The sequence below is a fragment of the Synchiropus splendidus genome, chromosome 8, assembly GCF_027744825.2.
Source record: "Synchiropus splendidus isolate RoL2022-P1 chromosome 8, RoL_Sspl_1.0, whole genome shotgun sequence".
Classification (NCBI taxonomy): Eukaryota; Metazoa; Chordata; class Actinopteri; order Syngnathiformes; family Callionymidae; genus Synchiropus; species Synchiropus splendidus.
This window is the reverse complement of record NC_071341.1, coordinates 11,563,367-11,590,070: the sequence shown is the minus strand read 5'-3', so window position 1 is coordinate 11,590,070 and position 26,704 is coordinate 11,563,367. Positions and strand designations below refer to the sequence as shown.

Sequence of the window (26,704 nt, the reverse complement as noted above, 5' to 3'; positions counted from 1 at the left end):
GAACAATAAACTTAAACCAATTTATGGAGCGTCAATGTGTTTATGGTTAGTCCGCAGTGGCTGCTCAGCTCTTTCTCTCCCGCTCTCTCTCTCTCTCTCGTCTCTCACGTCTATACATCAAAGTGACGCGTCACTCTGGTGACATCTCGCTAAAAGTGATCGGAATCAAATCAAAGCTTTTAATCTGAGCAATCACCGTCACATCTGGACGTTTGAAGCCGCATAAAGACTCCTGCCGCACAGTCGTGGCCCTGTTTGGAGGCGCAATAACCAATGAAGGGGTCGCACTTCCAATAGAAAACCCGTTCAGATGCACTGAACACAAATGTTAAGTTAGAGTTTTTCATGTCAACATTGTACTCAGGTGAAGTTTAATATATTTCATTATATATTAATTCAAAATGTGTGCTGTCCACTTGGAAAACCAACTCCAGCAGGATGGGCAATAAAAAAAAAAAAAAAAAAAAAAAAAAAAAAAAAATATATATATATATATATATATATATATATATATATATATATATATATATATATATATAATAAATTGTTTTAAAAGATATACAAGAACTGTCAATTCCACATTTTTTTTTCACTCACAAATTCTATTCATATAGTGTCCAGTATTTATCCTTATAACATTGTACTTAACGAGTTAATATCATATTTGCTGACTTATTTGTTCAACATCGGAATCAATAGTGGTGAATATATCAGAACAAGGATGTAAATCTTAGTAAAGTGATCTTAAAGTGACTGAAGAGGCCTTTAAAATCTCACCATCAAAACGTTTCACCTTCTTTTTGAACATCAGCATGTCATGTGACAGGTAGAAGCTGTTGTTTTACAGCGGTGTAGTGTTTCTTCTTGACAAAAATAAGTGGCCGCTGTAATCTTATCCTTCTGTTGATAAAATGCGAATCGTGATCTGACTCATAAACGACTTGAATACAAGCTAATTGACTCCTGATGTAAAACCGTCCGAGAAAGGAAACACCTCGCACACACGGCTTTACAATGCGCCAGCGGCTCAGGCTCCTCTCCGCTGACCACTCCGGGGGCGCGTGGGCGGTGCGAGTGGGCCGTCCGTAGCCGCGCGCGCTGACATCTGCTATTGTCATGGTAACGACCGCCGCCTCGCCATTGTCTCGCGCTCTTCCAAGTTTATTATAAACGGCGCGCGAGCCGCCTGCGCCGTCAGACGCACGCACGCAGCAGAGAGGCAGCAGGCGCGGACCCTTCTGGATTTACCACGCACAGACACGAACGCAGAAGCTCGGTGGAAGTACCCGACACGCTCATCGCCACGCTGCCACTGCACGCGCTCCGGTGCTTCCATGTATAAGATGGATTACTCCTACCTGAACTCCTATGACTCGTGCATGGCGGCCATGGAAGCGTCAGCCTACGCGGACTTCAGCTCCTGCAGTCAGGCCAGCTCCTTCCAGTACAACCCGATCCGCAGCGGACCCTTCTCCAGCCCGGCGTGCGCCCCGCTCAGCACGGCCAGCTGCACCCTCGGGGCCCTGAGGGAGCACCAGCCCACGCCGTACTCCTCAGGTACGCAGCCAGGAGGCAGAGGAATAACGTGAAAACACGGCTCTTGAAAGCGATTCTTTTGAAACTAAAGTCAATAATACACCGCAACATTTCAGGACGTGATCAATATTATTATTCCAAGTTATTAAATTGATGTTTTTAACAGCATTGAAAATGCAATATTCTAGCGCATTTCATTAAAATTAAATACGAAAACGCGGTCGATTTCAAATATCAAAATGAAATGAAACTGCTAATATAATTAACCATCGCATTGTCGGATAATAAACTGACCATATCAAATCGCAGCGGCCCATTTATTATCTACTGATCAGACGGTTTTATTGTTCATGTTCACGGTGTATACACGCAAGTAAAAGCTCATCTCTCCTCCAGTTCCATACAAGTTCTTCTCGGACCCGTCCGGGCTGAACGAGAAGCGGAAGCAGCGCCGGATCCGAACCACGTTCACCAGCTCGCAGCTGAAGGAGCTGGAGCGGGTGTTCGCAGAGACGCACTACCCGGACATCTACACCCGAGAGGAGCTGGCGCTGAAGATAGACCTGACGGAGGCCCGGGTCCAGGTACAACACCCGACGTTAGCCAGAAACGTGCCGTGTCACCATCGGTACTGACGATCTGCGCGCGCGTATGTGTGTGTGTGTGTCATCCAGGTTTGGTTCCAGAACCGACGCGCCAAGTTCCGCAAGCAGGAGCGGGCTGCCAACGCCAAAGCCAACAGTTCTGGCGGGTCGGCGGGCAGCACCACCAGCACCAGCTCTGGAGTGAAGAAGAACGGGGAGACCAGGTCGTCATCGGATGATGACGAGTCCAAGGAGTCCACCTGCAGCCCCACACCGGACAGCACCGCCTCACTCCCCGGGTCAGCTAACGGGAACCTGGGCAGCCCGGCCAGCCTCAGCCCCAGCCCAGCTCCGGTCAACAGCTACTCCTCAACCTCCCCGGTGCTGCAGGGTCTGAAGACGTCCAGCTGGTCCAGCTTGGGACCGTCCAACCCAGCTGTGGCCGAGCCCGCAGCCCAGACTCAAGAGATCCTGAAGGCCTGGCAGCCCGCAGACAGTATGACCGGGCCTTTTGCCGGAGTCCTGTCCTCCTTTCACAGAAAACCCAACCCCCCCATCAAGATGAACCTGTTCTGAGACGTCTGAACTTGTGCGCTCCTCCGGACCAGACCAGAGGGTTCCGGTGCTCATCCGCAAAGGACTGGAAAAGCAGACCAACTCCTTCAATGTATCCCTCAAGAACTTTATGAATTTCTACTGAAAACTCAAACCCAGACAGACCGGAACCAGAAGGTGCGTTTCAGTGACTACCGTTTGTGTTCACGCTCTCACCTCAACACTTGACCAAAACAACCAGCTTATAAAAGACTATTTTAGTTGCTCCGACAAACAGCAAATTCCCATGTTACACATGTCTTGAGAAGCAACAGGGTAAGGACCAAAGACACATTAAAAGAGATGATGCTTCACTGCGAGTTTCGAGGTTCCCTTCAGATTGCTCTAAAGATACACCTCCACTCTGGCTTAGGAACATCTGCAGCAACAGCAGAGGAGCGTAGCTATCTGAATGGAAAGGCACCTTCTCCAGGAGGTCGGCTCAGAGATGTAAGTCGAACTACAAACATCCCACTCTGGTTCTGGCTGGAGAAGACTGACTTTCTTTGACCACCAAGCACAACTTCCTCCAAGACCCCCCCCGCCCAAACCCAGCGACCCCACGGGAGCCCCACCATTGTCTTTGCATTTAAAGGAAGACCGGGAAATCCAATTTAGACTCTCCCTCTAATGTATCCAGTGGGTGGCTGGGACGGTGGCAGCCTTCCCCTCCCTGTGACTCCTGGCTCAGTCTGGATGCTCCATCATGAAACAGTGGATGCTTTGTTCACTAGTACTTAAAGCAGAGATGACGCGTCGCCGTCTGAGGCCTGTGGCTGGAGCTTCTGGACAATGCAACGGATGGAGGAAAGAGACTCCAAAACACGTTGGTCTCATGCAAAGGACTCTGCTGACGGGGAGCGGAGCCGATATCAGCCGATAAGGTTTACATTTGTCGACCATCGCTGCAGTCCAGACGCAACACAGCGTGACCCACAACGTTCATTCCTTCCGAAGACTTGCTGGCACCCATATCTGAGCCCTCATCCATCTGATGGTGTCAGAAATCTGGGAATATAAAACCAGAACTTAAAGGAAACAAAATGTTGTGCGGTCAGACGGGGGCATGTTTTTGGAGACTCCTTCATCGACATGAAGATCCAACATTTAAACACGTGTATCATTTGCTGAAAAGGAAAAGCAAAATTACTTTTTTTCCTTGTGTTTACAAAGACATCTAAAAGGGAACATGCGTATTTATTAATATTATTATAATTATTTTGTCTTTAAACTGCCTCATTTCGTGACTGTAAATCTGTAAGTAGTAATATAAATACTAGCTAGAGTTTTTATTTCCTCCACATTGCTTTACAGACGGGAAGTTATAGCACTACTCCGGAATATTCCCTCGAGTCGACAGTACATTACGGAAAGCACTACGTGATGCGTTCAACGACCTGTTTTTTTGTGTGTGAGTGTAACGGTATAATGTGTGAATATTACAAACTCACAACACTGTTGCAGTATGGGCTGAAATCATATTTAAATAAAATGTCAAAACAACTGTCTCCCGCCTGATTTGAAGGACATCTAGTGGTGAAGTAGGAGAATAACACCTGCGGCAGCGTCTCCCGCAAAATGTGTGGTACCCAACAACGTACATATTCTTGGGTTAATCGAGCAAAATGGATGCAAAATGTGTTCGATAAATTAAATAAAATCCATTTTGAGATATGATTTGGTTGAAGCACCAGTTAGTCTCAACAGCTTTTAGAAGATTAAAGACATACTATGCTTTGCCTCGCATTATGGATGAATAAACCATATAATACGCATCTAATTGAATACATCTTAAATACAGATTTTGGTGAGGTACACGGTCAAAACTGTGCTGTCATTCTGAGTTTATCCTTCTGAAAGTACAGTATTGTTTACTAAGTCCTGAGACTTTTAATCAAATTCTTTCAATTTTCTGAATGATCATCAGCGGTTACCGAAATACCAGCACCAAGAAACATGACACATTTATAAATCGCTATAGTAATTGATTCATTATTTAAGTATAACATAAAAACAATGAAACTGTGAGAAAAGAATTAAAAAAAATACTGGAGAAAAGAGTGAGATTACTATCTCACGTGAAAATAAACGATATTAAAAACACACGCACAAAAAAAAAATCAGTAGGCTGCCCTGAAATATTACGTTAAAATGCAGACAAACAGAAATCTGATGTGATAGCAAAACACACACATTTTGGCAGAGACTTCATCTGTGACAAAACCTAAAAACTAAAAGAATTAGATGACTGACAAGACACTCAAAAATGCAGAAATCATTGACAGGCAATACAGAGGTCTATCTTTATATTTTAATTGAAAAAAGTTTAGTAATTTACATTAACTTAATGCAACCAAAAGATGGAGTGTGTTAAAGAGTCCACGAGCATACATGAAAACACACACACACACAAACAGCTCACATGGAGAAAGCAAGAGAAACAATCAGAAATCGATATCGAGGACTTAGAAAACAGGATGTGAAAATTCCATGTCATACAATCTATTTTCCGGGTAGCTGGTATTCAATGTTTAGAAACCATCACTTAAAAATAAACGAGCAGGTCATTATAAATCTGGATTCCCTGCTGTTTTCAGTCTAAGTTGTGTAGCAGCGTCACCTCCTGGTCAAACCAGAGAATTACATGGCTGTGCCGAAATAAAAAGGCAGCGTAAGTGAGAAAAATATATTTATATATCAGTCACGGGCTGGGAAAAAAAAAGGATTGGCTTGATTGAGTTGTAGACGGAAGTGAGAAACGTTGACCAGAGCACAACTTCTGGATTCTTCTTTGTGTTTGGTTGATCGGATCTATATTCCCTTTCCAACAACACCGTGAAACACGAACACACCCCGGGGTGCTGAGCAGCACGGGAATAGTTCCGAAGCACAACATGAGAGTTCTGCTGAGAAACGCCAGTCGGACACACAACCATGCGACTAATATTGTAGGTACACCTGCCTCAGTCAAGGGTCCTCACACTGTCTGGAGCTCACACTGTCCTCCTGCACATTTAAGAGGTTTGAACAACTTCAATTCCCATCAGATGCCCATTCTTCAGACCTTTAGTAGCACTGGACCTTCTTCCAAGTGGGGCGGTGTAAATTTCAGAGTGGTCCACCGTACGACAAGAGAGACCAACACAACATCAGGGAAGTGGTGGAGCGGTTACCTGAGACTGTGTGAAGAGCAGTTCCATTGAGTCCACTAAAGTTGCGCTTCCTCCAACACCACCTGGAGGCAGCGGATCAGAACTGCTACGTCAACAGGACGTAGAACATCTGCACGTGTCCTTCAAGCTCAGAGCAAAGCGAAGGTTACGCTGCGGATCCAACCATTGTAAATAGGAAAACTGAACTTACAGTACGTGAGAAACTAAGTGTTTCTGACTGGAAAAAAAAAACCTCAAGTGCAATTTCCAAAGGCACAGTCCGGCACTCATGGGAGATGGCCACCTCCTGTGGCCCCACACAGCAGCTGAGGCCCAGATCATTTCTGTGGCTGCTGCAGTTGCTGTTGTAGACTTTCCAGCAAAATTCGTTTGTGAGCAGGGTCAAACACGCCCGCCTCCTCCAGGTCTTCCTCTGTGATGTCACTGCGGGTGGAGACGGTAAAATCAAGGTCTGGCCTGGCCGCGCTCCTCTAACCGCTTCCACTGGTCCGTACCTGAGGAACTCCAGGTCGTCCCAGCCGTTGTGCAGGAGTCCTTGCTCGTAGCGCTCCAGTCCCAGCCGCTGCAGCCACTCCCCCACCGAGGACTCCCCCACGGACAGAGAGGAGCTGCTGCTGCCCCAAAGTGCCTGACGTGAAACACAGCAAACAAACCACTTTATAACAGTCAAATTCTAACTCATTCTTGACTCTGTGACACTCCATTGATATTTCAAATTTAACTTTTCACATTTTTTAAACACAAAAGGAGCACACTATGGAAATAAAACATGGCTCAGGAACATCTCTGAGCCCAATGAAAGTGAGGACTCAAGTCTTTTGGACCAGCAGCAGGAGGAGCATTGAAACCAGACCTGGGCAAAGTGACTGTATTTATGTGGCCCTCCATGAGTCAAGAGTAAAACTATAAAACTGACACTGTTGTTGTCGCTGACATTTGTGTCTGGTGCATTGTTTTTTTTGTTCGTTATGATGCAACTGACACGTAGCTTTCTCATTTAATTATTTTTCTCAATTGTTCGTCTTTTCCGTTGACTATTTTACAAGTATTTCTTGTCCCTTAAAGTACATCAGAATGGAGGGTAGATTTTGAAATGTATGAGACACATTGAGAATCTTCAAATGGAATGTGGTTCAAATAAAATATAACATTTTCTAATATATAACATTTTCTGTGCAGTGTAATTTGATATTCACGCATGATGTCATCACTTGATTTTTATTTTCAATTTTCTCTTACCCTCCTTTCTTTAAGGGTCTCAATGGTCACAATGTATAACCTGGGCCCTTAGGAAATTTCATTGCCCACCTCTGATCTAAACTCACCTCTTCTGGCAGATCTTCAGCGATGCTCTCTGTGATGGTGCTCCTGGGCGGGAAAGTCCTGCAGGCTTCCAAGCCTAACCCCATTATAGGTCCCCTGAGAGGCGGTGGAGCGGAGGGAGCTCGAGGCGGGGGCCCAGAAAACTCACTCTCGCTGAGTGTCTTTGCCATTTGAAGCACAGAACAGGACTGGTCATCCAGCAGTCCTCCTCCTGCTCCGGCTCCTGCTCCCCCTCCTCCTGCTCGCCTGAAACCATCACCGAGAGCTAAGGGTGCCGCAGAGCTTGCAGCAGGAATCCTGACCTCCGCTAGATCCGGGTACAAAGAGCGAGGTTTGGGGAAAGGTGTCTCCATCTCTAAGGCTCCTTTGGGAAGTGGAGGTGGTGGGAAGTCCGGAGGAGGTCGATTCAGCGTCGTCCCAACTGCGGCTCCTACCTGCACTGCGCAAATTCCATCGTCCTCTGAAGACCCCTCCTCACTTATGGCCCGGACAGGGTGAGCAGTCAGAGGTCTGCGGATGTGAGGGGCTGCTGCGGAAGGGCAGGGGGGCTTGGATCGAGCCCCGGCCACAGGAGCGGGAGTTTTAGGAGGCGCAGGGGAGGTCGGGGAGTGGAGGGCCTCTGGGGATATGGCGGCTGCAGACTGGTTAGGAACACCTTCCAGGATGTAGTAGGCCGGATTGTTGTAGCTGTTCTTGCTGACTGAAGCATCTCCATCTGCGGGGTCCTGTTTGGGCCTGGAGATTTGCAGTTCAAGTTAGCAGACCCTTCTGTGATCGGCTCTGGAATGACACCTCTAGTGTGAGGGTCTCATCACCTCGCAGCGCTTTCCTCCTTGCTGGTCTTCTCTCCTTCCTCACTGACTTTCCCCAGCTCCCCCAGCTGCTTACGCACCGCTGATGGCCTGGCGGCACATGGAGAGAGGAAAACCTCAACAACTTGGCGACCGATTCAACAACACATTCGTAATATCACAGTAAACACCACGTGATGCGTTCAATGACCCGCTGTCATGGGAGAGTGTAACAGAATAATGTCTGAATATTACAAACTCGCAACACTGTTGCAGTATGAGCAAACAACTGGAAACAAATGTCAGAAGTAACAGGAAGAGAATAGAGTATCATGAGTGTGTTGCAGTTGTCGTACTGACTTCACATATTCGTGTCCCGTTCTGGTCGCGATTGTTGATTTCCCTTTTGGAATCCCTGTTTCATCTTTGTCCACGCTGATCCACTCTGGAATGACAACAAAAGGTCAAAACACAAACGTGGTTCAATTTAAAAACTAGTTAGATGTGAGCAACCCCTGCACCCACTGTGTCCATCTGGGGACCAGTTTGTGTTATTACCATAGAGTCTCTCCCGGGTTCCCATTCTCTCAGAAGGGACTCGGACCCTCATGGACCCCCTGATATTTCCTGTCTCCTCGCCGCGGTGTGACAGGTAGGTGTGGAACTGCTGTGCTGTGCTACCAATCATCGATTTCAGCGCCAACACACACTCTCCTGGCAAAAAGGGAAAAAAAACCCATTAGATGGCATAGACCTTTTTAAGCGGTTCACCATCAGCTCACCGTAGGATTCGTAGCCGTCCAGAGACTTCACAGTTAGCAGCAGGTGCTGGTCCTGCAGGTACTCGATGTCGGACAGAAGAGGTTTGAGCGTCGTCAGCTGCTTGCTGGACCAGCCCACGCGCAGGAAGTTGACGTTGTCGCTGCTCTGACTGTCATTCTCGTAACTTTTCTTAAACTCTAGAGGCGGGACACAGAGAGCATGGCAGGGCAGAGGTCACAGGCGTGGAGGTGAGTGGAAGGATATGCAGGGTGGAGGCGGGGAGACAAATTGGGGGTTGCTTTAGGGCGACTTTTCTCAAGACAAACGGTTGAGGAGCAACAAATATGGATGCTAGTTAAAAGGTTTACTGACTGCCTAAGTTTGGGAGGAAGACAAGGAATATAGAAAAAAAGAACATTGTTCATACTAACAGATAATATTTGGAGATATTCTGTGTGTCTCCTCACCTTCCAAACACGTAGAGTAGAACTCAATGAAGAACTTAGTCCGACTGGCCGTCTTCACGATCGCCTCGATGCTCTCAAACTCGATGTAGGCCTGCTCAGAAGACTTAGGAAGGCCTGAACAACAACAAATAAATACATTAGACTTATTGGAGACAAAAAGTAGGGCAAGAAAAATACTCTCACCTTTTTTGGAGACAAACTGTGAGGTCACTCCAACTTCGAATGTGGCAAACACGGGGGAGTGATCACTCGTCACAATGTCATCCGTACAGCCTGAAGCAGTCGATAAGATGAAACAAAGATCTGTCAACAGGTGGCGTTTCCACTTTCTTACCGTAAGAGTTGCAGACAATGTGTGTTTCTGGATACGACTTCCACAAGATTCTGTCACACCAGGATGGAACATTCGTCCTCATCTGAGAGACAAAGCAGTTCATCTTGAATTCTCTTCACAGCAGACGTTTTCTTCGATCACTAACTTACCCCTGTGGCTTTCTGCTTCTGCCAGACGTACGTGTCCCTCGAGCCACGTTCGTAGCGATAGGTGGGAGGGAAAGAAATCTCTTCCTCAGCTGAGGAAGAGGAGAAAGACATTTCTGAACGTTTTTTTAAACAAATACGTTGTTATAGTTTCGCTACAACTAGTGACAATAGAAGCAAGAACACAAAAGTCAAGTTGTGTCACACATTTCTGAGACACAACTCGATGGTTGGTGAACAGCCTTCGCACAAAAAGCCAGCTCATTTCACTAAAATCCAAAGGCAGTTGCTGACACACAATGTCAGAATTTGCCTAACCTCCCTGCCCACGTTCACGAGTGATCAAATACATGTATATAATAATTCATTTTGCATCTCAATGAACACATTTTGTTCCACAGTTCAGTTGAGATTTTCAAAAAATCTCACTGATGAAGATGACAAATACAAACCAAATCGTAAAAAGACTTTGTTCTTCTCCCTTTCCAGGTTGAGCTGGTCCACCTTTAGCAGCGGCTCGAACTCTTTTCTGTTAATATAGTTAAGTATTTCCTGGAAGATGGAAAATTCGATTAAAATATGAACCTGAACAGAAGTTCAGGACTGTCTTTCCCATAGGAAGTGCTCACCTGGATGTCCATATCCAGCCTGTAATTGAGATCTCCCAGCCAGAAAAGGTTAGTGAAGCGAAGAGAAATATCAAAGGAGCTCAACTGTTTGTCTCCCAACGAAAGCAGCCTCAGGATATCAACATAATTCTGGTTCCTCCTGTAGGAGTGACACAAAAACACACACACAAAATGATTCCCCAGAAACTTGATTTGAGATGGGAATTTAAATTCATCTGTACCGTGCAATTTTCTCATTCCCTGAAGTTAAGTGACAGTTGACAAAACCAAAAGACGTTCCGTTAAACATGAAGGACACACCCACTGCACCTTTGTTGCCTGAAGAAAGAGATGCATGAGAATTGATGAAACAAATGGCAAGTTATTAAAGCACACTCTTATTTAACAAGCTCACTGAAATCATTTAAATGTGTGCAGGGAAATGAAAATGTTTTGTAGACAATGGAAAGGCCTGTAATTTTGACCTCAGCTTTGAGCAAATCAGCCATCTTTTATGAAGAATTATCATGTTGAGTTACACCACCATGGCAAGTTAACAAAACCTGATTATTTTGGAAGATATTCAACACGATAACTGATGTGAAAATGTGTTTCTACAGCCACAATAAAGAGGAATTCTTTAAGAAACAAAACACAGTTTGAGATAGTACCCAGTGTATTGGCGATTCCGGTCTTTACACTTGACATTCCCACATGGCTGATCCGGTTTTCATGTTCCGGTTTCACTAACACAGCAATCTTTATGTTCCACAGAGTCTGCAATGCTACCTGTACACAGCAGCAGAATATTGTGATGCATTACAAGTACAAAAGTGAGTACTAAACTAAAAATATAGCAAGTTTCACCTACCAGTTTATAATCCAGTTCCGTCTGTTCTTTCAAAACCACCCGTAGTGACTCCACCCACTCTCGATCACCCACTGAATTTTCCTGCGTTCCGAAGACGTACAGGTCATGTGGGATGGTCACAGTCATCTCATCCAGAGTCTTCCCCAGACCTCGACACAACACCCAAGAAGCCACAGATTTAGGCGAAGGCACGGAGCCTGAAAAGGAGAAAAAGGCTTAAGTTGAATTCTTTGATGTTGTGCATGTTAACATCATCAACATCATTTATTTGCCTCAATTAAGCTCTCTAAACAGCCAAGCTGTGACGCTGTTGACATAAAAGACTTGTCGATCAGGAACTTTTGGTGGAACATTTAAACAAGTGCTGGCATAAAAACAAAAAGATAGACATCTAATAATCACTCACCCATGTTCCAGGTGCCAATGAAGACGGAGATCATGTCCGGTTCATCTTGATGAGAATGTTTATTCTTCATCAGCTGAAGCAGTTGGCAAAATGCCTCTCGCTTCTGAAACAGCGCACAGAAGAACATATGAGACCAACAGTTCATAGGCCTTGAAACTCAATGCTAAGTCATAGCATTGCCAAAGTCATAGCGTAAAAAAGTGCTCACAAACCTTGGCACTTGCGAAAATGAAGTCTTTCCTCTGGCTCTTGTCCTTCTCCTTCTCAAAAACAATACCCAGCTTATTCTGCACCCGCTGAGACTTGATCAGCTGACGGACTAAGCGTAGGAAAGACAGAAAGTCAGAGGCCCAAAAATGCCAAATAACCCACAATTGGCTTTTCCTCACTTTTGTCATGTGTGAAGGTGGTCCAGTCTTCCTGACTATCTTTCACCTTCTTCATGACAACCAAACGTCCACCCTCCACGTCCACGGACAGAGTGTACTTCTGACTCTTGCCAATCTTGGTCAGCTCTGCAAGGTACATGTCCAGTTTCACCTACAGAGAGAATGAGTAATCAATAAAAACAAACAAAAATTTTGTTCAAGTTGAGAAACATTGAACCACTACTGTTGCCACTAGGAGGCTCCACAGCACATGGGAAACGATTTAATAGGCATTCAATGTCAATGAGGATTTTAAACACCTAAACTTTGACAAAAAAATAATTTACGGTCCAATGGCTTGTGAATAAAATAACAGATGTTTAGCCGGCTTCAGTCATCACCATACAATTTCACATTGATAAAAGTGCCATGATAAATGGCACCTGACACACAAAAATATGAAGAACAAATTGCACCAGCACAAGGTATCTATTAACTATATACAGAGGTAAACGTAAGTGCGCATGTACACCTACGTCTCTAGCTGGTTGGCTAATGTCAGCTTGCTGTTGGTTAAGTATTTCACCTTCCAATTGTTAAATTACATTTGTTTAGTGCATCAAAACAAAGACAGTGTTTCAAAATATGTTAAATCATAAAATACTGCACTTATTTTCCAACTCGGCGGTTTGTAAACAGCCTTCGTTCAAATAGCCAGCTCATTTTATACAGGTAGTTGCTGATTTTTGCTTTAACATTTCCAATTCAGGAAGCATGATCTCACCACACTTTTCGAAACTGAAATAGCGGGTGGATTTATATCTAACATTGAGTACACTATGGTTGGATTTCAGCTCCATCGTGGGTTACTCATAGGTCACAGGAAAGAGCGATGCAATCACAGAATGACTGGCATAGCGAACAATGCGCTGGGCGAGCGTGACGAAGAGTCAATTTGAAAAAGACATGACACATCCACTGATGAAGCCACAGGACGGATTTCAAACATTCCATTGAGCAGGAAAACTCTTTAATACACAGTGATGTCGGCGCTCCGTCACCGCCAAGCAAAACTGATGGTGACTTGTGATTCTAGTTCAACTGGTCCTGTGAGAAATCTGTTTCACCACTGAACCTGGATCAACCCAAGTGCTCAACAACAATACAGTTTTAAAACTTTGTTCTTGAATGAGAAACTTTTGACTAAACATTTGTTGAAAACAGCGCACGTCAATTTGTTTTCACAAGACGAAAACAGACAAAAATGCAAGAAATGTCACTGCGATATCTTAACTTTCTGTTCTGTGATTGAGTGTGCATGTGTGTACGGGCACGCACCTCAAAGGCCTGGACTGGGATAGCTTTGCTGTGTCGCATGGAGAGAGGAGGGAGCGAGCAGGGAGAAGACAAACTCATGTCCTGAAGAGCTTTTAGGGCCTATACAAAAAAAGAAAAGGACAAGAAGGTGAGCACACACGGCAGCACACAACACACACGCAGCAGTATTGTTATCAGCTGCAGCGACGTTGTCAACAAGGAAACGGCTTCCCATTTCCTGGATGTGACCCGACAGGAGCAGAGGAGGTGGAGTCGGAGTCATCACTTGATTGCTGCAGTTGTTTCCTTCCTTACCGGCCGATCAACACTGTTCGGACACTGGGTGTCACATAATAAATATTCAAGTCGATTGTTAAGTAACAGGGAGCCAGTGTGCTGACGCTAACACCGGAGCGATGTGCTGCCAGTTAGAAGCCTTGCTGTTTCAGTTCTGAACCGGTTGGAGGTGAGAGAGATTTCTTGCAGATGCCAGCCAGGAGAGGCAGTGCTCCAGACAGGAACGCATGAATTGTTTTTTTTTTTAAGTTGGCGTGTGAGCGCATGGGTTTGATTTGAAATGAATGAAAAAAACCAGACAGTTTTATTTGTTTGTGAGGATCAAATGAAAATGAAGAGTCAAATAACTTAAGAAAAGGATTGTTATTGATTTGTAAAATCCTGGGTTCGATATGCAACATTTCTGCAGAAATAGTTCTGATTGGTGCATTAAATTGATGCGTCAGTCAAAATAATATCAGTAAGGAGAAAATGAACTACACAAAGTCGAATGTCGGTGGTTGAAAGACGATGGTGGCAAAAAATAATGTGAAATATTTAAAGCACGATGAATGTCGGCTGATCGATCATTTCAAGGAGTCACTTTTGTGGTTTGACATTTTCATGTTAACAAACCACAGTGTTGAACATCCAGTGAATTATGACAGTTACAGTTAAAGATGTGAGTGCATTCATACCTTCTTCTCTATGGATGACAGTAGGTCTTTGAGAATGGCCAGTTTCGTTACAAGGTTCTCTAACTCTTGGTCTCCTCCCTGATTCACTGACTGATGGAAAAAAAAACCACAAATTGACCAAACCCAACAGACCTTCAGAAAAAAATTTCAAAGATAAAGTCACACATGATCAAACGTATTTAAACAAAATGGAAACTTTGAAACAAGCAGGTAACACACAACGCATCATGTAAACTCAAGACGTGCACCATCTCGACATATGAAGAGACACAGCCTGTCAGGACGCTGAAGATTGGGGACATATTTACTTCTTATGATTAAAAACCAGCATTTTTATTGTCACCAATTCAGTCAATGTCAATGCTTCCGAATTCTCTGTTGGATCTGCTTCTTGACTGACTGCTTTCCGTTCTGCGTTTTTCTCAAACCCTCCAGGGACAGGTGTTCTACCCTCTATGTAAAAAAATGGTGTCAGAAGTGGGATGGCAACCTGAGGCCGTCGTAGCTTGTTTGGTATTCAAACAGGAACATTTGAATGTTCATATCAGGTGGTAAGCTCGGCGTCATGCATTCTCCAGCTAAACAACACTCTTAGCCTGTGGCCACCCACATGACGCAGAGGAAAAGGCCAATCACACAAGGAGGTTTCACCCTGCAGCAAACTGTGATTCAAGGTATGCTCAGATATGTAACTCGGGGCACTCCCAAATTTTCTTCAAGATACTATCACACATGCTTCTCTCACATGTTGGCCGTGGAGTGAGTGACAAAATGATACGTACACTTTTTCTCAGCATGAAAACAAAGGATGAAAATCATATTTTCAATATACTCAAAACAGGACGACATACCTGTTGGATCATCTTCGAAACCATAAAAGCGCTTTGCTGATCAAATACTTTGGACAAGATCTCCAGGCCAGACAGAACCTTGTCCACCTCCCTTATGAAACAAAAAGTTTATCGATCATTCACTCTGAGCAATAGTTACAATTAATTTTGGTGCTGCATGTGGTCTTGGTCACAGTGTATTAACATTTTAATCAACTATTGAGAGTACAGAGTGTCATCACTGATATGATTTGACATTATAGAATTTGGGATCAATGTTGAGCAAACGCAGAAAAAGCATGGACAGAAACGGAGATGTTCTCACCCATTAAGACGTTTGCATGAAGCCACTAGTGTTTTGTTGAGATGAGGAAGCGAGCAGGCGCCCTGCTTGACCGCCTCCAGGTCAAGAGCGTAGCTGCCCTTCAGATACTCATGGGAGATGGTGCTGAGGCCGTTGGCTGCCGGGGAGCTGAAGCACAGAGGAGGAGGAACACACGGTAAAAGGTTCACTCAAAAGAATTGTCTACCAACCTTTAAAAAGAGTTATACAAGTGTTCAAAAGTTTCTTTTGTAAGTGGCCACAACTTTTATTTTGAGCATGAGCGCTGCGTGTGCGCAAACGTGACCACAGTATCTGCGGCATCAGAAACTTTAGACACACTTCCGCTCCACCAGAGAGCTGACTAAGGTCTGCCACCCAGTAACCCGCCAGCTTTCAACTTGGTCTGTTCGTATATCCTGCCTCACTGTGTGGTTTTCATCACCTCCCTGTGCGTGAGCTTCTCTGAACACAGCACTTTAGTAGTTAGACGCAAGTGAATCACATTAAATCTGGGACTGTAGAGGACAAATGCATGTGTGTACGTGATGCCGCTACTTCTGCAATGACTCTAATTTGGGATGTTAATCGTAAGCCATAGTTTACAGTACATGGCGTAGAAGAATACTACATCTGAATATTGTCCTCCCCTCACAACTAAATAAATATTTCAAAAAAGGAGACACTAGTCTCAGCAAATAGGAGGATAAATAAAACCACAGCTGCCACTCATTAAAGCTTGTTTGAAGCTTGTTGGTGGTTGAACCAACATGTGGCTTTGCATTAAGAATAGGAATAGAACTGGTGGCCATAACTGAAGTGTGCATCAGTTTCCTGCGCTGTAATCAACTAAAGCAGTCTTTAGTGATGACACACTTCCTTCAACAGTTGTGTCACATGGATGTGCGTGTTATCCGACCATCAGAAACGCACATCTTTACCAACTGTAAAGGGAAAATGAGAGTCAAACACCAAACTCTTCTTTGGAGCCTGCGTACTAATGTCCATATTCTGGTTTAAATGTCACCGAACATGACCAGCTTTTACACCTAGTCTTGCAAAGAGGTTACATTTCACATCCTTATCTCTGCTTAGGGTGCAGCACTGACTCATTTCTTTCTAGGGAAGCACACTTTAAAACGCAAGCATTCGCTTTCTTGTCTTCAATCAAATACCCTATCATTTTGGGCCACTGAAAAAGTGTCAGGATTTGGTGTCATACTCAACTAAATATTAAACACACGGGTCTTGGTGATTCATGAATTCAACATGTGCTATAGATGAGCTGGCTTTTGGGGCACTTTAACATAGAATGAAATTTTATTTTGAACATGTAACAAACACTCGACAAACACTTGAAAGACCTCTGAATCCTCTCAGCCTTGATGGTACTTCCAGATGTGGCACCACTGCGCACCACACCCTCACAACGTCAGTTATGGAGCCTATTGAATGACTTGCTGAAAAGAATCTGGCTGGTCTCTCTCTTAGATATAGTCGAGTACAGACCCAAATTTGGCCCTTTAACTATGTTTATGTGTCACCTAACCACAGTAGATCAACTCCATATCTTTTTCTCCTTTCATTGTCTTATGAGTACTTCTCATTCTTCAAAACAAAATGAAAATTGAAAATAAAAATTTTCAAAAAAAGTCTTTTTTTACTATTATTTTAATGTTTTGCTTCTGCTCTGACTTCAAATTGACTTTAAAGTTTAACTTTATTTAAGCTCCTTTATAATGTATACTTAATGTACATAAAATTAAGCAACATATCATTCAAATATAGAAACAACAATTGTAGCTTTTTTGGCACAGCATAAGCACACTACATTTCTTGAGTTATAACGTTTTTTTTTTCCCTCGCTGCCATGTTGTTTTCTAAAAATGTTTTTTGAATAATTTCATCATCATATTAAGGCTCTTAATCATCTTTATCTTCTGAGCTTGCCGGCCCCTTAATACGGTCACATTATATCAAGTGGCCCCTGAGGAATGTCACTGCCCACCTCTGATATAACAGTTCCCTATATTGCCAGAGATGAGATTAGGTGAAGAGGTGAGGATGTTAATCTTCAATTGAGTGAACAGATGTCTTCCTTTTTGCATCCCAAGTGGATCAAACAATAACCTGTGCACTGGTAGAACCAAAGACATTTTCTGGGAAAAGGGATCACTTTGTAATTTTAAACTAATGAATTTTCTGGCAGAGTTTTGTTGTCAAGTTTGTTCTTCTTCTTCTTCTACAATCCAGCTTTTTTTTGACACGTAGTAAAGTAGTAGCTAATGCTACTCATCACTCAGTGTGAAATAAAATCCAGCAGCATTTCCCACACTAAAGTCATCATATCTACTCTCATGTCGATGTCACCAATATGTTTTAGGAACCAATTTTAGTCACTAGTTTACTTAATGGTCATATAGGACACAAAACCATCAACAACTCCACTCTCCTCTATTATTTTATACCACAACCATGGGTTTGCATTAGGGATACTCCGATCAGGATTTCTGCTGCTGTTCTCCGAGACCGATCACATGGATTGACAGTGAAATTGTCATCAAAATGATGAGACCTTCTGTGTCCATGATGTGAAAAAATGAACTTTAAATCATTTCAATTCAGACACATTTTATATACCTTTTCAGGGTGGCAAAAAATAGAAAAACCTTGCTGAATGCAGCAACTATTCTGTCAAAAAGACATTTAATTCGATGTGAGATGTCACAGGTGAATTCAGGTGGCTAACAAACGCTGCACCTGACTCCAAAATGGCGACAGATCCAGTCGTTTCTGTCTCCGCGTAAACAAGACCTGAGAAAGGCCGGTCATCTAACAATTATTCCTTATCATTCCGAAAGTCACGCTCGGACCCGTGGGTGTTGATAAGCGTCAGCTGCTCTAACAGCCGGCTGCAGAGGAACAAGCGGTCTCACTTTCATGAGCCCAGAAAACTCTCTGTGCTCCGTCAAGAGCTGGAGCTTTAAATGCTGTGTTTCATTTTTGACGTGCTTCCCTGCACAGCATTTCCCTGTGCATGTGCTGCAGGATGCAAACTTTACATGACAGATTGAATGAAGCTCCACAGCAGACATGCCGCTGCTTAGTGAGCAGCGAGTAGGGAGGAGCGAATGCATCACAACCAGCAGGCCTTCATCAGAGCGCCGGCTGGCGCAGCAAATGAATGGTCAACAAATTAAGTAGTTCAGGAGTTTATCCATCATTGATTCCAAATATGCTCATTTTTAAAGACAACACAAGATTTTTAAATTAATTATGATGTTGCCCTAAATGTGTATTGGAGCAGAAATTCATTTTAAAGTCAATCAGAGAAGAACAGTAGTTGATTTAATCTCTTATGTACCTTTCAGTAGGAGTCTCAGGTCCCGGTGGGGTAGAGGTAGAGGCGGAGCGAGGAGGGAGAGGGGGCTTCTCATCCTCTCCATCTGCCAGGCACAGTGGAAAAGGTCATCATCAAACTCCGAGCAATGACATGTTTTAATAGCTACAGAAATACCAGAATAGTCGCGGTCATCGCTGATGGCAGTTTCCTCTCTGTCCACAGGGTAAAGCAGCGTTGTAACCAAACCCTGACTGGGCTGCAGATATAATGACACAAGCTCTGGTAACGTTTTGAACCGTTTGGGCTGCACGCCTTGAGATGTCTGCGGGACAGAGGAAGGAAGACATACAGGGAGGGAAACACCACATTACTGTCTACATGACTTCAACAATAACACACACTCAGCTGCTGCCTCTCCGAGTTTTTGTAATAAGTGGTGGCTTCTATTGTTCTAGAATGAATCGTCTGTAAGCAAATATGATCAACAATCTAAAATGAATTTAACCTGGACACGTTTTTATCAAACATTGCTGGTTAAATGAAATGTCTGTAAACAATTACACGTGAAAATAAAGATCCAGCAGCAGTCAGGCTGTGATGTGGCAACTTGAACAGGCAAAATGTGACCACACATTTATGGAGTGTGCACATGTGATTCTGAGGTAGGTGTGTGTGTGTGTGTGTGTGTGTGTGTGTGTGTGTGTGTGTGTGTGTTGGTGAGCAGCAAGTGGTTGCAGTGGAAGGGATTCCACAGCTGTTGGACACAAAGAGACTGCTGTTGGTATTTGTGTCTGCATGAGTGTGTCAGAAAGGAAGTTTCTAGCCAAGTACAAGAAGTACACATCTTGCCAACACGTCACCACAGCATGTTTGTGAGTGATTTGTGTACCTGCACAGCCAGAAAACCTTCTTCATCGGGGAGAATTCTGTAAGTGTGGACATGCTTCTGAAACCTGCGGAGGAAAATAATAAAGGCATTAGAAGGTAGATGAGGAGCAAAAGGAAACTTTTTTTGCTCTATGTTATACCCAATAGATGCGTACTGACACATATTCATGGCCTCTATTGATGTGTGTCTATGTGTTTATGTCTGAGAGCGAGGGGGTTTGAGAGGTTGTGGAGATTCAACCTGTTGCTGTCCGTCACAGGGGGCTTTACTCTTACAGTAGCCTGATACAGTGGAACTCAGCTGGACTTATACTGGCTGAGGGAAATGTAAACCGAGGAGTACAAATGCCCAAAAAATAATGAAGTTAAGGACAACCATGGGCATGATATGCGACACTGAGACAAACGCTGTGTAAACTGCTTTGTGAAATGGCACATTTGCACAAAGGCAGCACTAAAACACCCTCAACTTACAGCTCATTAACCAAGTGGTGCCAAGCACATCATATCTGCCATACAATGGCTGTCTTTAACAGCACACAGTGCTGTAGTGATGTGGTGGAGTCACACATGCATTCATTGGTGAGTGAGTCGGAAATCTAATGGGATTAATAACTGATTCCTAAATAAAATGCCAGCGAAACAGGGAAGTTTCCAATAAATGGGCTTATCCATATTTTAGTCTTTGATATAGTGCAAGACATTTTTTTTTATTTCTCTGCTAAGGTCAGAGCTCCGTGACTTCATTCCTTCTTAATAAAAGAACTGTTTTTCAATTGTTCTGCTGGAGGAAATTGAGTGTTGCCACAACAAGACTTACTTGAATGAGTGGAAAGAAAGGTTTAAGAAGTGTGAGCTAAAGCTGACAAAGACTTAAATCAAATTTTCATCTTTTTACAATATAATAATAATCATAATAATGATAATAATAAGGAACTGATATTACATAAATGCAAGTCTATAAAAGTGAGTTTTTAGCAGGGATTTAAAGGTGGCTGTAACAGAGTTGAGGAGTCCTGACACCTTTACCGCTTTTTATTACCGTTGAGGTTATATAAATATTAAATGGTCCATGGCCACCAGAAAGATTACTACATTTGGAGGAGAGTGAGTGAATAACAAGTCGGCAATTGAGCTCCACTTTGGGATAAGAGGTGGCAAACTTAATAAAAAAAATAAGGCCAATTATACAGGGCCAAACAGAGTTAACATTTGCATAATCAGGGACAACAGTCGATTTAAAATGTCAGCTGCTATAATGACAACTTGTGCAATAATCTTGTTGCACTGCCTCCTTGCTCCGTCCCACATGAGGCGAATAAGGCATTTGGTTAACTTTGGTTTTGCTTTTGTCAGCTCTCAAAATTGCATTGAGTTTTCTTGGTGTAACATTTTTTTCTAAACGAATGAACAAACAAGACAAGAAATATATTTGGGGCGGCAATGACTACTCAGCATGGTCGAGTAAAATCGGTTATGAATTCAGTCACAGGCTTTTTCATGCGTCGGCGAGTCACATTGTCATCATCCTCTCTTCGAGGTAGGCTCAGGGACCACCAGGATCCATAACATCAAAAAACACAAAAATCATCACATCAAAAAAGTTAATCCGATTAAGTCTGCCAAACATGTCTTTTGCACCACATATTGAGCAGTTAAAATGAAGAGTTTTAAAACATTTAAAACATCATTTGGCACTATGCAAGTTATTATAAGAATTTACAGCAGTCCTATCAGGCGTATGAGCATGTAAACCGACCCAGACAAATCGTATCCCAACTAGTTGTTGAGCTAGTTGGCGCTGCGTTGACGAACAAAATAGCCGTTAGTTGCAGCCCTTAATGTATCAACCAATGAACTTTTCAACTCAGGTATTATAATATATATATATGTTTTGAAACCATAACCCAACTCTACCATTCTCAGCAGGTTAACTCTGACAATACTGAAGTTTAAGATCCAAGAATCAGAATATTATTCCTTCCCCGATCTCTATTAGCGCTCTAATTTCAGTAAATCATCCTGAAATCCCTGCTGTAGCATCGATGACCAACGCCTGCAGTCACAAACTGGAGTCCAATGATTTTCACGTCTGCTCAGTGGCCCGGACGTGCACAGTTTTATTTGACAAGCAAACATTGTGGCTGCAGTCAGTTGGCGTGTGCGCGATATAGATTTGTGTCACATTCAAAAACAAGTGTGGGTGGAAGGAATACTGCCAATTCAGCACTGCACACTCGGTACTAGACACGGCACTGGGTACTCTGTACTGATCTCCTACACAAGCACAGGCAGAGAATGAAAAATTATCCATAGACTCATCATTTTTACGTACGTACGTGTACACACACACACACACACACACACACACACACACACACACACACACACACACACACACACACACACACACACACACACACACACACACACACACACACACACACACACACACACACACACACACACACACACACACACACACACACACACACACACACACACTTTATACATATAAAGTTGAGTATATAGTTTTCTATATATAGAATTACTTGACAACACTGCACTGAGCAGAGTCTGAACTCCATGCAGGGTAAAGTTGGTCCTCTAATTGTAATTCAACTGAGCTAACCACAAGACCACCACCAGTCAGCAAAATACCTGGTGTTCTGATGAGCAATTTTATCCACAAATTACATGTTCACAATCTGTCTTCATCTTTACTCGATCAAATGTAACGCAGATCCTCTATTGGACTGAACATCTGACCACAAACCGGTCGCAAAAAGTCAGTTCTTGGAGGCCACTTCCTAAAAAAGTTTAGCAAGAGGAACAAGCAGAGCTTTTGTAACTCTGACACATGGATTCTTGTCTTATTTTAGACAAAAGGAGAGTGGAAACGCTTCCTAAACAAGCTGCGGCATAAGACAAACGGCTGAAAAGGAAGCGTGCGTCTGTGTAAATCACAGGTCAGCTCGGCTGAAAACAATGAAAAGGCCCTTCATTCCACACACACAAAAACATTTTCCTTTTCTCTGCAACCTCATAAGCATCTGGAAAGTTGATTTTGGCATTTGTGTGGTGCAGGTTTCCTTGCAAAACCACTTCACTGACTGGTCTGGAACGAGGCGTCATCACTGAAGTCTCAGCCTTCAAACAACATTAGTGTAATAAGTAGGAATTGCTATACACATACTGTATATGGGGTTTGATGATTTAAGCTTTGCAGACGTCAGCTCCACCACACACTGGTGTATTAAAGTAGCTCACGTCACATTGCTCTCTTCCAGGCCCTGTGTTAACATCAGTTTATTGTTACAAGGGCTGAACAATCGATTAAAGTCATCGAGCAAATTGCTACCACAAGTCCTCCTGAGTAAACAATGAGGAAAGCTTATAATAAGGAAAAGTATAAAAGTGACAAGGCGTAAATAGTAGAACTACTCATTAACACCCAACGGCTGACTCAAACAGAATGATCCACAATAGTTTCAAATCTACGAATCACAAGGCCAGCAATCCAAAACCACCCCGTCTTATTATTATTGTCGCTTGTCACTTTTTCTGCATGCCACAATGAGAGCAAAAAGAGAAGCGACAATCAATACACACACTTCAGTATCACGGCAGCTGAGTGGCTCTGTGGAGTGGCATCACGGACTTTCTGCATTATGTCTTGTTCAGTTTGCATCCACATATAATTGTCCTAAATAATGTGGGTAAACTACTATTGGGTTTCAAGTCTTGCAACCACAGGAAAACATTCAGTGTTCTCTTGCATTGAACCCGAGTATCGGGGGGAAGATGAAACTCCTTAACATGCATTAAAAACATTATGAATATATAGTTTCCATTAAAAAAAAAAGATTAAATACCGATATCCAATGTTATATCAGAACACACTTGGCCTTGGTATCAATACCAAGCGCACACAGACAACAATAGTTTCCGCCTGGCAAGTGAAGCTTATTATTTACTTTACAGTACCAAAGTTATTACTAGAGTTAGTCTGGCTAGTTGATGTTGGGTTATTCGCTGTGGTTAGCCACGTTTAGCTTGCTGGTGAAAGAATGTTGGTTGTTGCCACAGCACGCTGCCTATAGCTTGTTAATGTGAGTCATACCTGCTTTTTTTCTAGTAAAAACGCAGACTAAAGTCGACCTGCAACTACTCCTGAGAGGTTTCAGCCATGTTTGCAAATGTCAGTTGAAAAACCAAAAAAATATGATCCCAAGTCGCCTGAAGTTCTGAAAAATCAACAGATATATGAGTAATTTATTTGCATTTATTGGCAGGTGAGAACATGATTCTCCTTTATTATTAATGTTTCCACATTCTCTCATATTTAATTACTATGCACAATTACTTTTTTATGTTATTAAAAATGTTTTCATAACTTTTTAAATATATCTTTTTTGCAATTTGCAGTTTGCGATTTGCTTAAAAGAAAACTCATCAAAAAATTCACTCCAGTTCCACGGCTTTCTTTGTGATGGCACCATAACATTACAGGTAGATTTTCACACATACATTCAATTCACCACACGATTACTTAGACTAAGAGTAAGAAATAAGTTAAGTATTACGGTAGGTGATGATACAAATAATAAATAAAATTATTGAACAGATCTATTCAGTGGAGTGGCAACACTTCCATACACAGTGCTAAGATAATCGCTCTGATTTTAAGATTCATAACATGGTGATGAAACATGATCCAGCATTATTATCTACAGAAAGGTCCTTAAGAACAACCTGACAAAAAAAACAATTAAGTCATACTCAAGCAATTCAGCTACTCAGACTTCCTCTGATCTCATTATTTGTCAACCATTTTTAGATTAGATTCGTTGTGCAAGGTTTAGTTTAACATTCATTATTGACTTCAATGTGGGTACAAGAAAATCCCATATTTACAGAGCTAATCCAAGGTTTAAAGTTTATGTATTCCAGATGAAATTAAAAAGGTGTGGCAACATTTCCATCGCCGTTATTTGTTAACAAACAAATGAAGCAGCAAAATGAAGCAGCCCTGTAACAACAGGAAGTGAAAGGTGATGCGGCTTGCAGATCATTTTATCAAATAAGGAGTTAATATCAGAGTATATACATGTGGTCGGACATAGATGATGGAATTGTAATGTGAGATCTGTGAAGCGTATCCATTGTTGGGGGACATTTTCAGAGCATTTGTATGTAGTAGTGAGGAAGGACAGAGAGGTGGATTTAGGGCTCTGCAGAAGAGGCTGACGCATGACAGGGAGGGAATTATTCAGGCACAATCTGGTCAACTGACTTTACAGACCAGTGGGACACACTTACGTAACCAAAATATAAAAGATCGATAGTAGTTTCAGGAGCAGGACTGGAAAGGAGATGGAGCCGAAGAGTATAAATTATGCACATCAAGCAAATGTTTACACACATCACACTCGGCATATACGTGGACAACAGACTCTGCATGGTGTAAACTATCAGATAGGGGATGTAGGTCGAGTCAATATCAGAGGACTCTGAGTCACATGGAACTGGGCTTTTATTTCCTGTCAGCGATCTCTGCATCTGTGATGGGGTTGGCCAGTGAGTAACTGATCTTTGCATGATTTTTCAGAGTCAGTAGTCAAGCGCACGTTGTACTTTGAACACTCGAGATGGCTGGGTGAAATTCTTAACCTAATAAATGAGGACGATTCATGAATTTATGATATAATAAATGTTGGACACTTCAAGTCAAGGCTCATGATGTCTGCTGTTATCACCCGTGATGTTGTCAAAAGAAGGGATGGGCTTGCTTCCAACTCCCACTGGATGTTGTGTTGCTCAGTCAAAAAAGAAAGTGGATGAAGTTAGATTCAGAGAGGCTGGTCATATTCTAGTGCGTTTTGAATGTGTTAGTGGTTCCATTGGGTTTGTCTGCACTCTTTATTCGTGGATGCGATGGATAGTTAAACGGCTCCCGAGCCTGGATGCGTGTTTATCCTCCAACACTGTCATTAGTTGAGGACCACAGCTCGGGCTGGGTGCAGCTCTCTGTCCAGTCGAGGGGACGCTGCAGGCGACCACATCACACACACGTCAGACCGGGACAGCCCTTAACTCATGTGCAACGCTGGAGTCTTGGCAGACAGAGCGTCTCCCTCCCTCCCACTCACTCACCATCGTCCAGGAGAAAGTAAACAGACGAATATAACACAGGTTTACACAAGCATCCGCTACTGCTAAATCACCACAAGAGCAAAGGGGCTAGAGATACAAGTTTGAAGAGAATAACTTAAGTCAGCACAAGTTTTCAGTGTGAAATATCAAATTGTTATTAGTCCGTGGCGAGGTAGTAGTGTCCCGTGTTTGGTACACACAGTACTCACAGTACACACAAAGCGTAGGCTCCGTTGACACTCTCGCTGTCCCGCACCAGGAAGCTGCCGTCTCTCCCGGCTCGGGCGAGCAGCTCCTCGGCCGCAGCCCGACTCAGGTCCCGGTGATACCACATCGGCGGAACGGGCCCCAATGGAGAAACCCCACCGCCACCACCCCCGGCCATGGCCACAGCCCTTCCAACCGGCGTCAGCGTAGCTCAACTTCCCGACTCCCCCTGAAGACTTCCAGACCGTTCCAGCCGAAAAGAAACGGGTCCGCGGAGGGGAAGTGGAAGAGGGACTGGGAAAGTGGCTCGGTCTGCGAGTGGATAAAAAGTCGAGAGTTGAACCGAAGAGTAGGACACCCTCCTGAAACTTGTTCAGTTGCGCTATTTGCGGTCGTTTCCTCGGTTCCTGAAAGACGCACCGCCCTCCTCTGTCGCTTCCAAGTCCCACGGAAATCAGGGTATGTAAATCCAGAGTGGAGCTCGGGGAACGCCGAGGGACAGCCCGCGTCAAATTTGATGGACAGAGGAAACCTTGTACTTCTGGTCTGGCATTTCAGAATAAAGTGGACAACAGGAAACTTGTACAGCTCTTTTAAGGGAGCTAACCCTGTGAGGCTTGAAAAATTAAAGGGAAGGGAAACTGAGTGAATATATCACACTTAAAACTGTTGCAAGTGCAAAATAAATGTAAATTATAATGTCT

At 43.4% G+C, this 26,704-nt stretch overlaps 2 protein-coding genes across 3 annotated transcripts; one reads left to right on the top strand and one right to left on the bottom strand.

Moving 5' to 3' along the window:
- The first annotated feature begins 1,222 nt into the window (after nt 1-1,222).
- Nucleotides 1,223-4,209, top strand: phox2a (paired like homeobox 2A). Its single transcript, XM_053874086.1, has 3 exons — nt 1,223-1,557; nt 1,933-2,120; nt 2,211-4,209. Exons 1-3 carry the CDS (start codon nt 1,335-1,337, stop codon nt 2,694-2,696), a joined length of 897 nt encoding a protein of 298 aa, XP_053730061.1. The 5' UTR covers nt 1,223-1,334; the 3' UTR covers nt 2,697-4,209.
- A 561-nt stretch (nt 4,210-4,770) lies between these two features.
- Nucleotides 4,771-26,491, bottom strand: inppl1a (inositol polyphosphate phosphatase-like 1a). Of its 2 annotated transcripts, XM_053874003.1 has the most exons (27): nt 26,003-26,491; nt 19,639-19,702; nt 18,924-19,071; nt 18,771-18,852; nt 15,410-15,556; nt 15,106-15,196; nt 14,255-14,344; nt 13,302-13,400; nt 11,985-12,135; nt 11,808-11,914; nt 11,596-11,698; nt 11,190-11,386; nt 10,990-11,107; nt 10,561-10,657; nt 10,340-10,478; nt 10,163-10,262; nt 9,714-9,802; nt 9,565-9,646; nt 9,414-9,503; nt 9,231-9,344; nt 8,784-8,960; nt 8,560-8,715; nt 8,362-8,446; nt 8,026-8,112; nt 7,213-7,945; nt 6,382-6,515; nt 4,771-6,310 (listed from the first exon to the last, which is right to left on the bottom strand). In XM_053874003.1, the coding sequence occupies exons 1-27, from the start codon at nt 26,176-26,178 to the stop codon at nt 6,205-6,207; spliced, it is 3,762 nt and encodes a 1,253-aa protein (XP_053729978.1). In that variant the 5' UTR covers nt 26,179-26,491; the 3' UTR covers nt 4,771-6,204. The 2 variants fall into 2 exon arrangements, with proteins under 2 accessions (XP_053729978.1, XP_053729980.1); XM_053874005.1 differs by lacking the exons at nt 18,771-18,852; nt 18,924-19,071; nt 19,639-19,702; nt 26,003-26,491 and having other exon boundaries at nt 15,106-15,192; nt 15,410-15,526.
- Nucleotides 26,492-26,704: the final 213 nt, after the last annotated feature.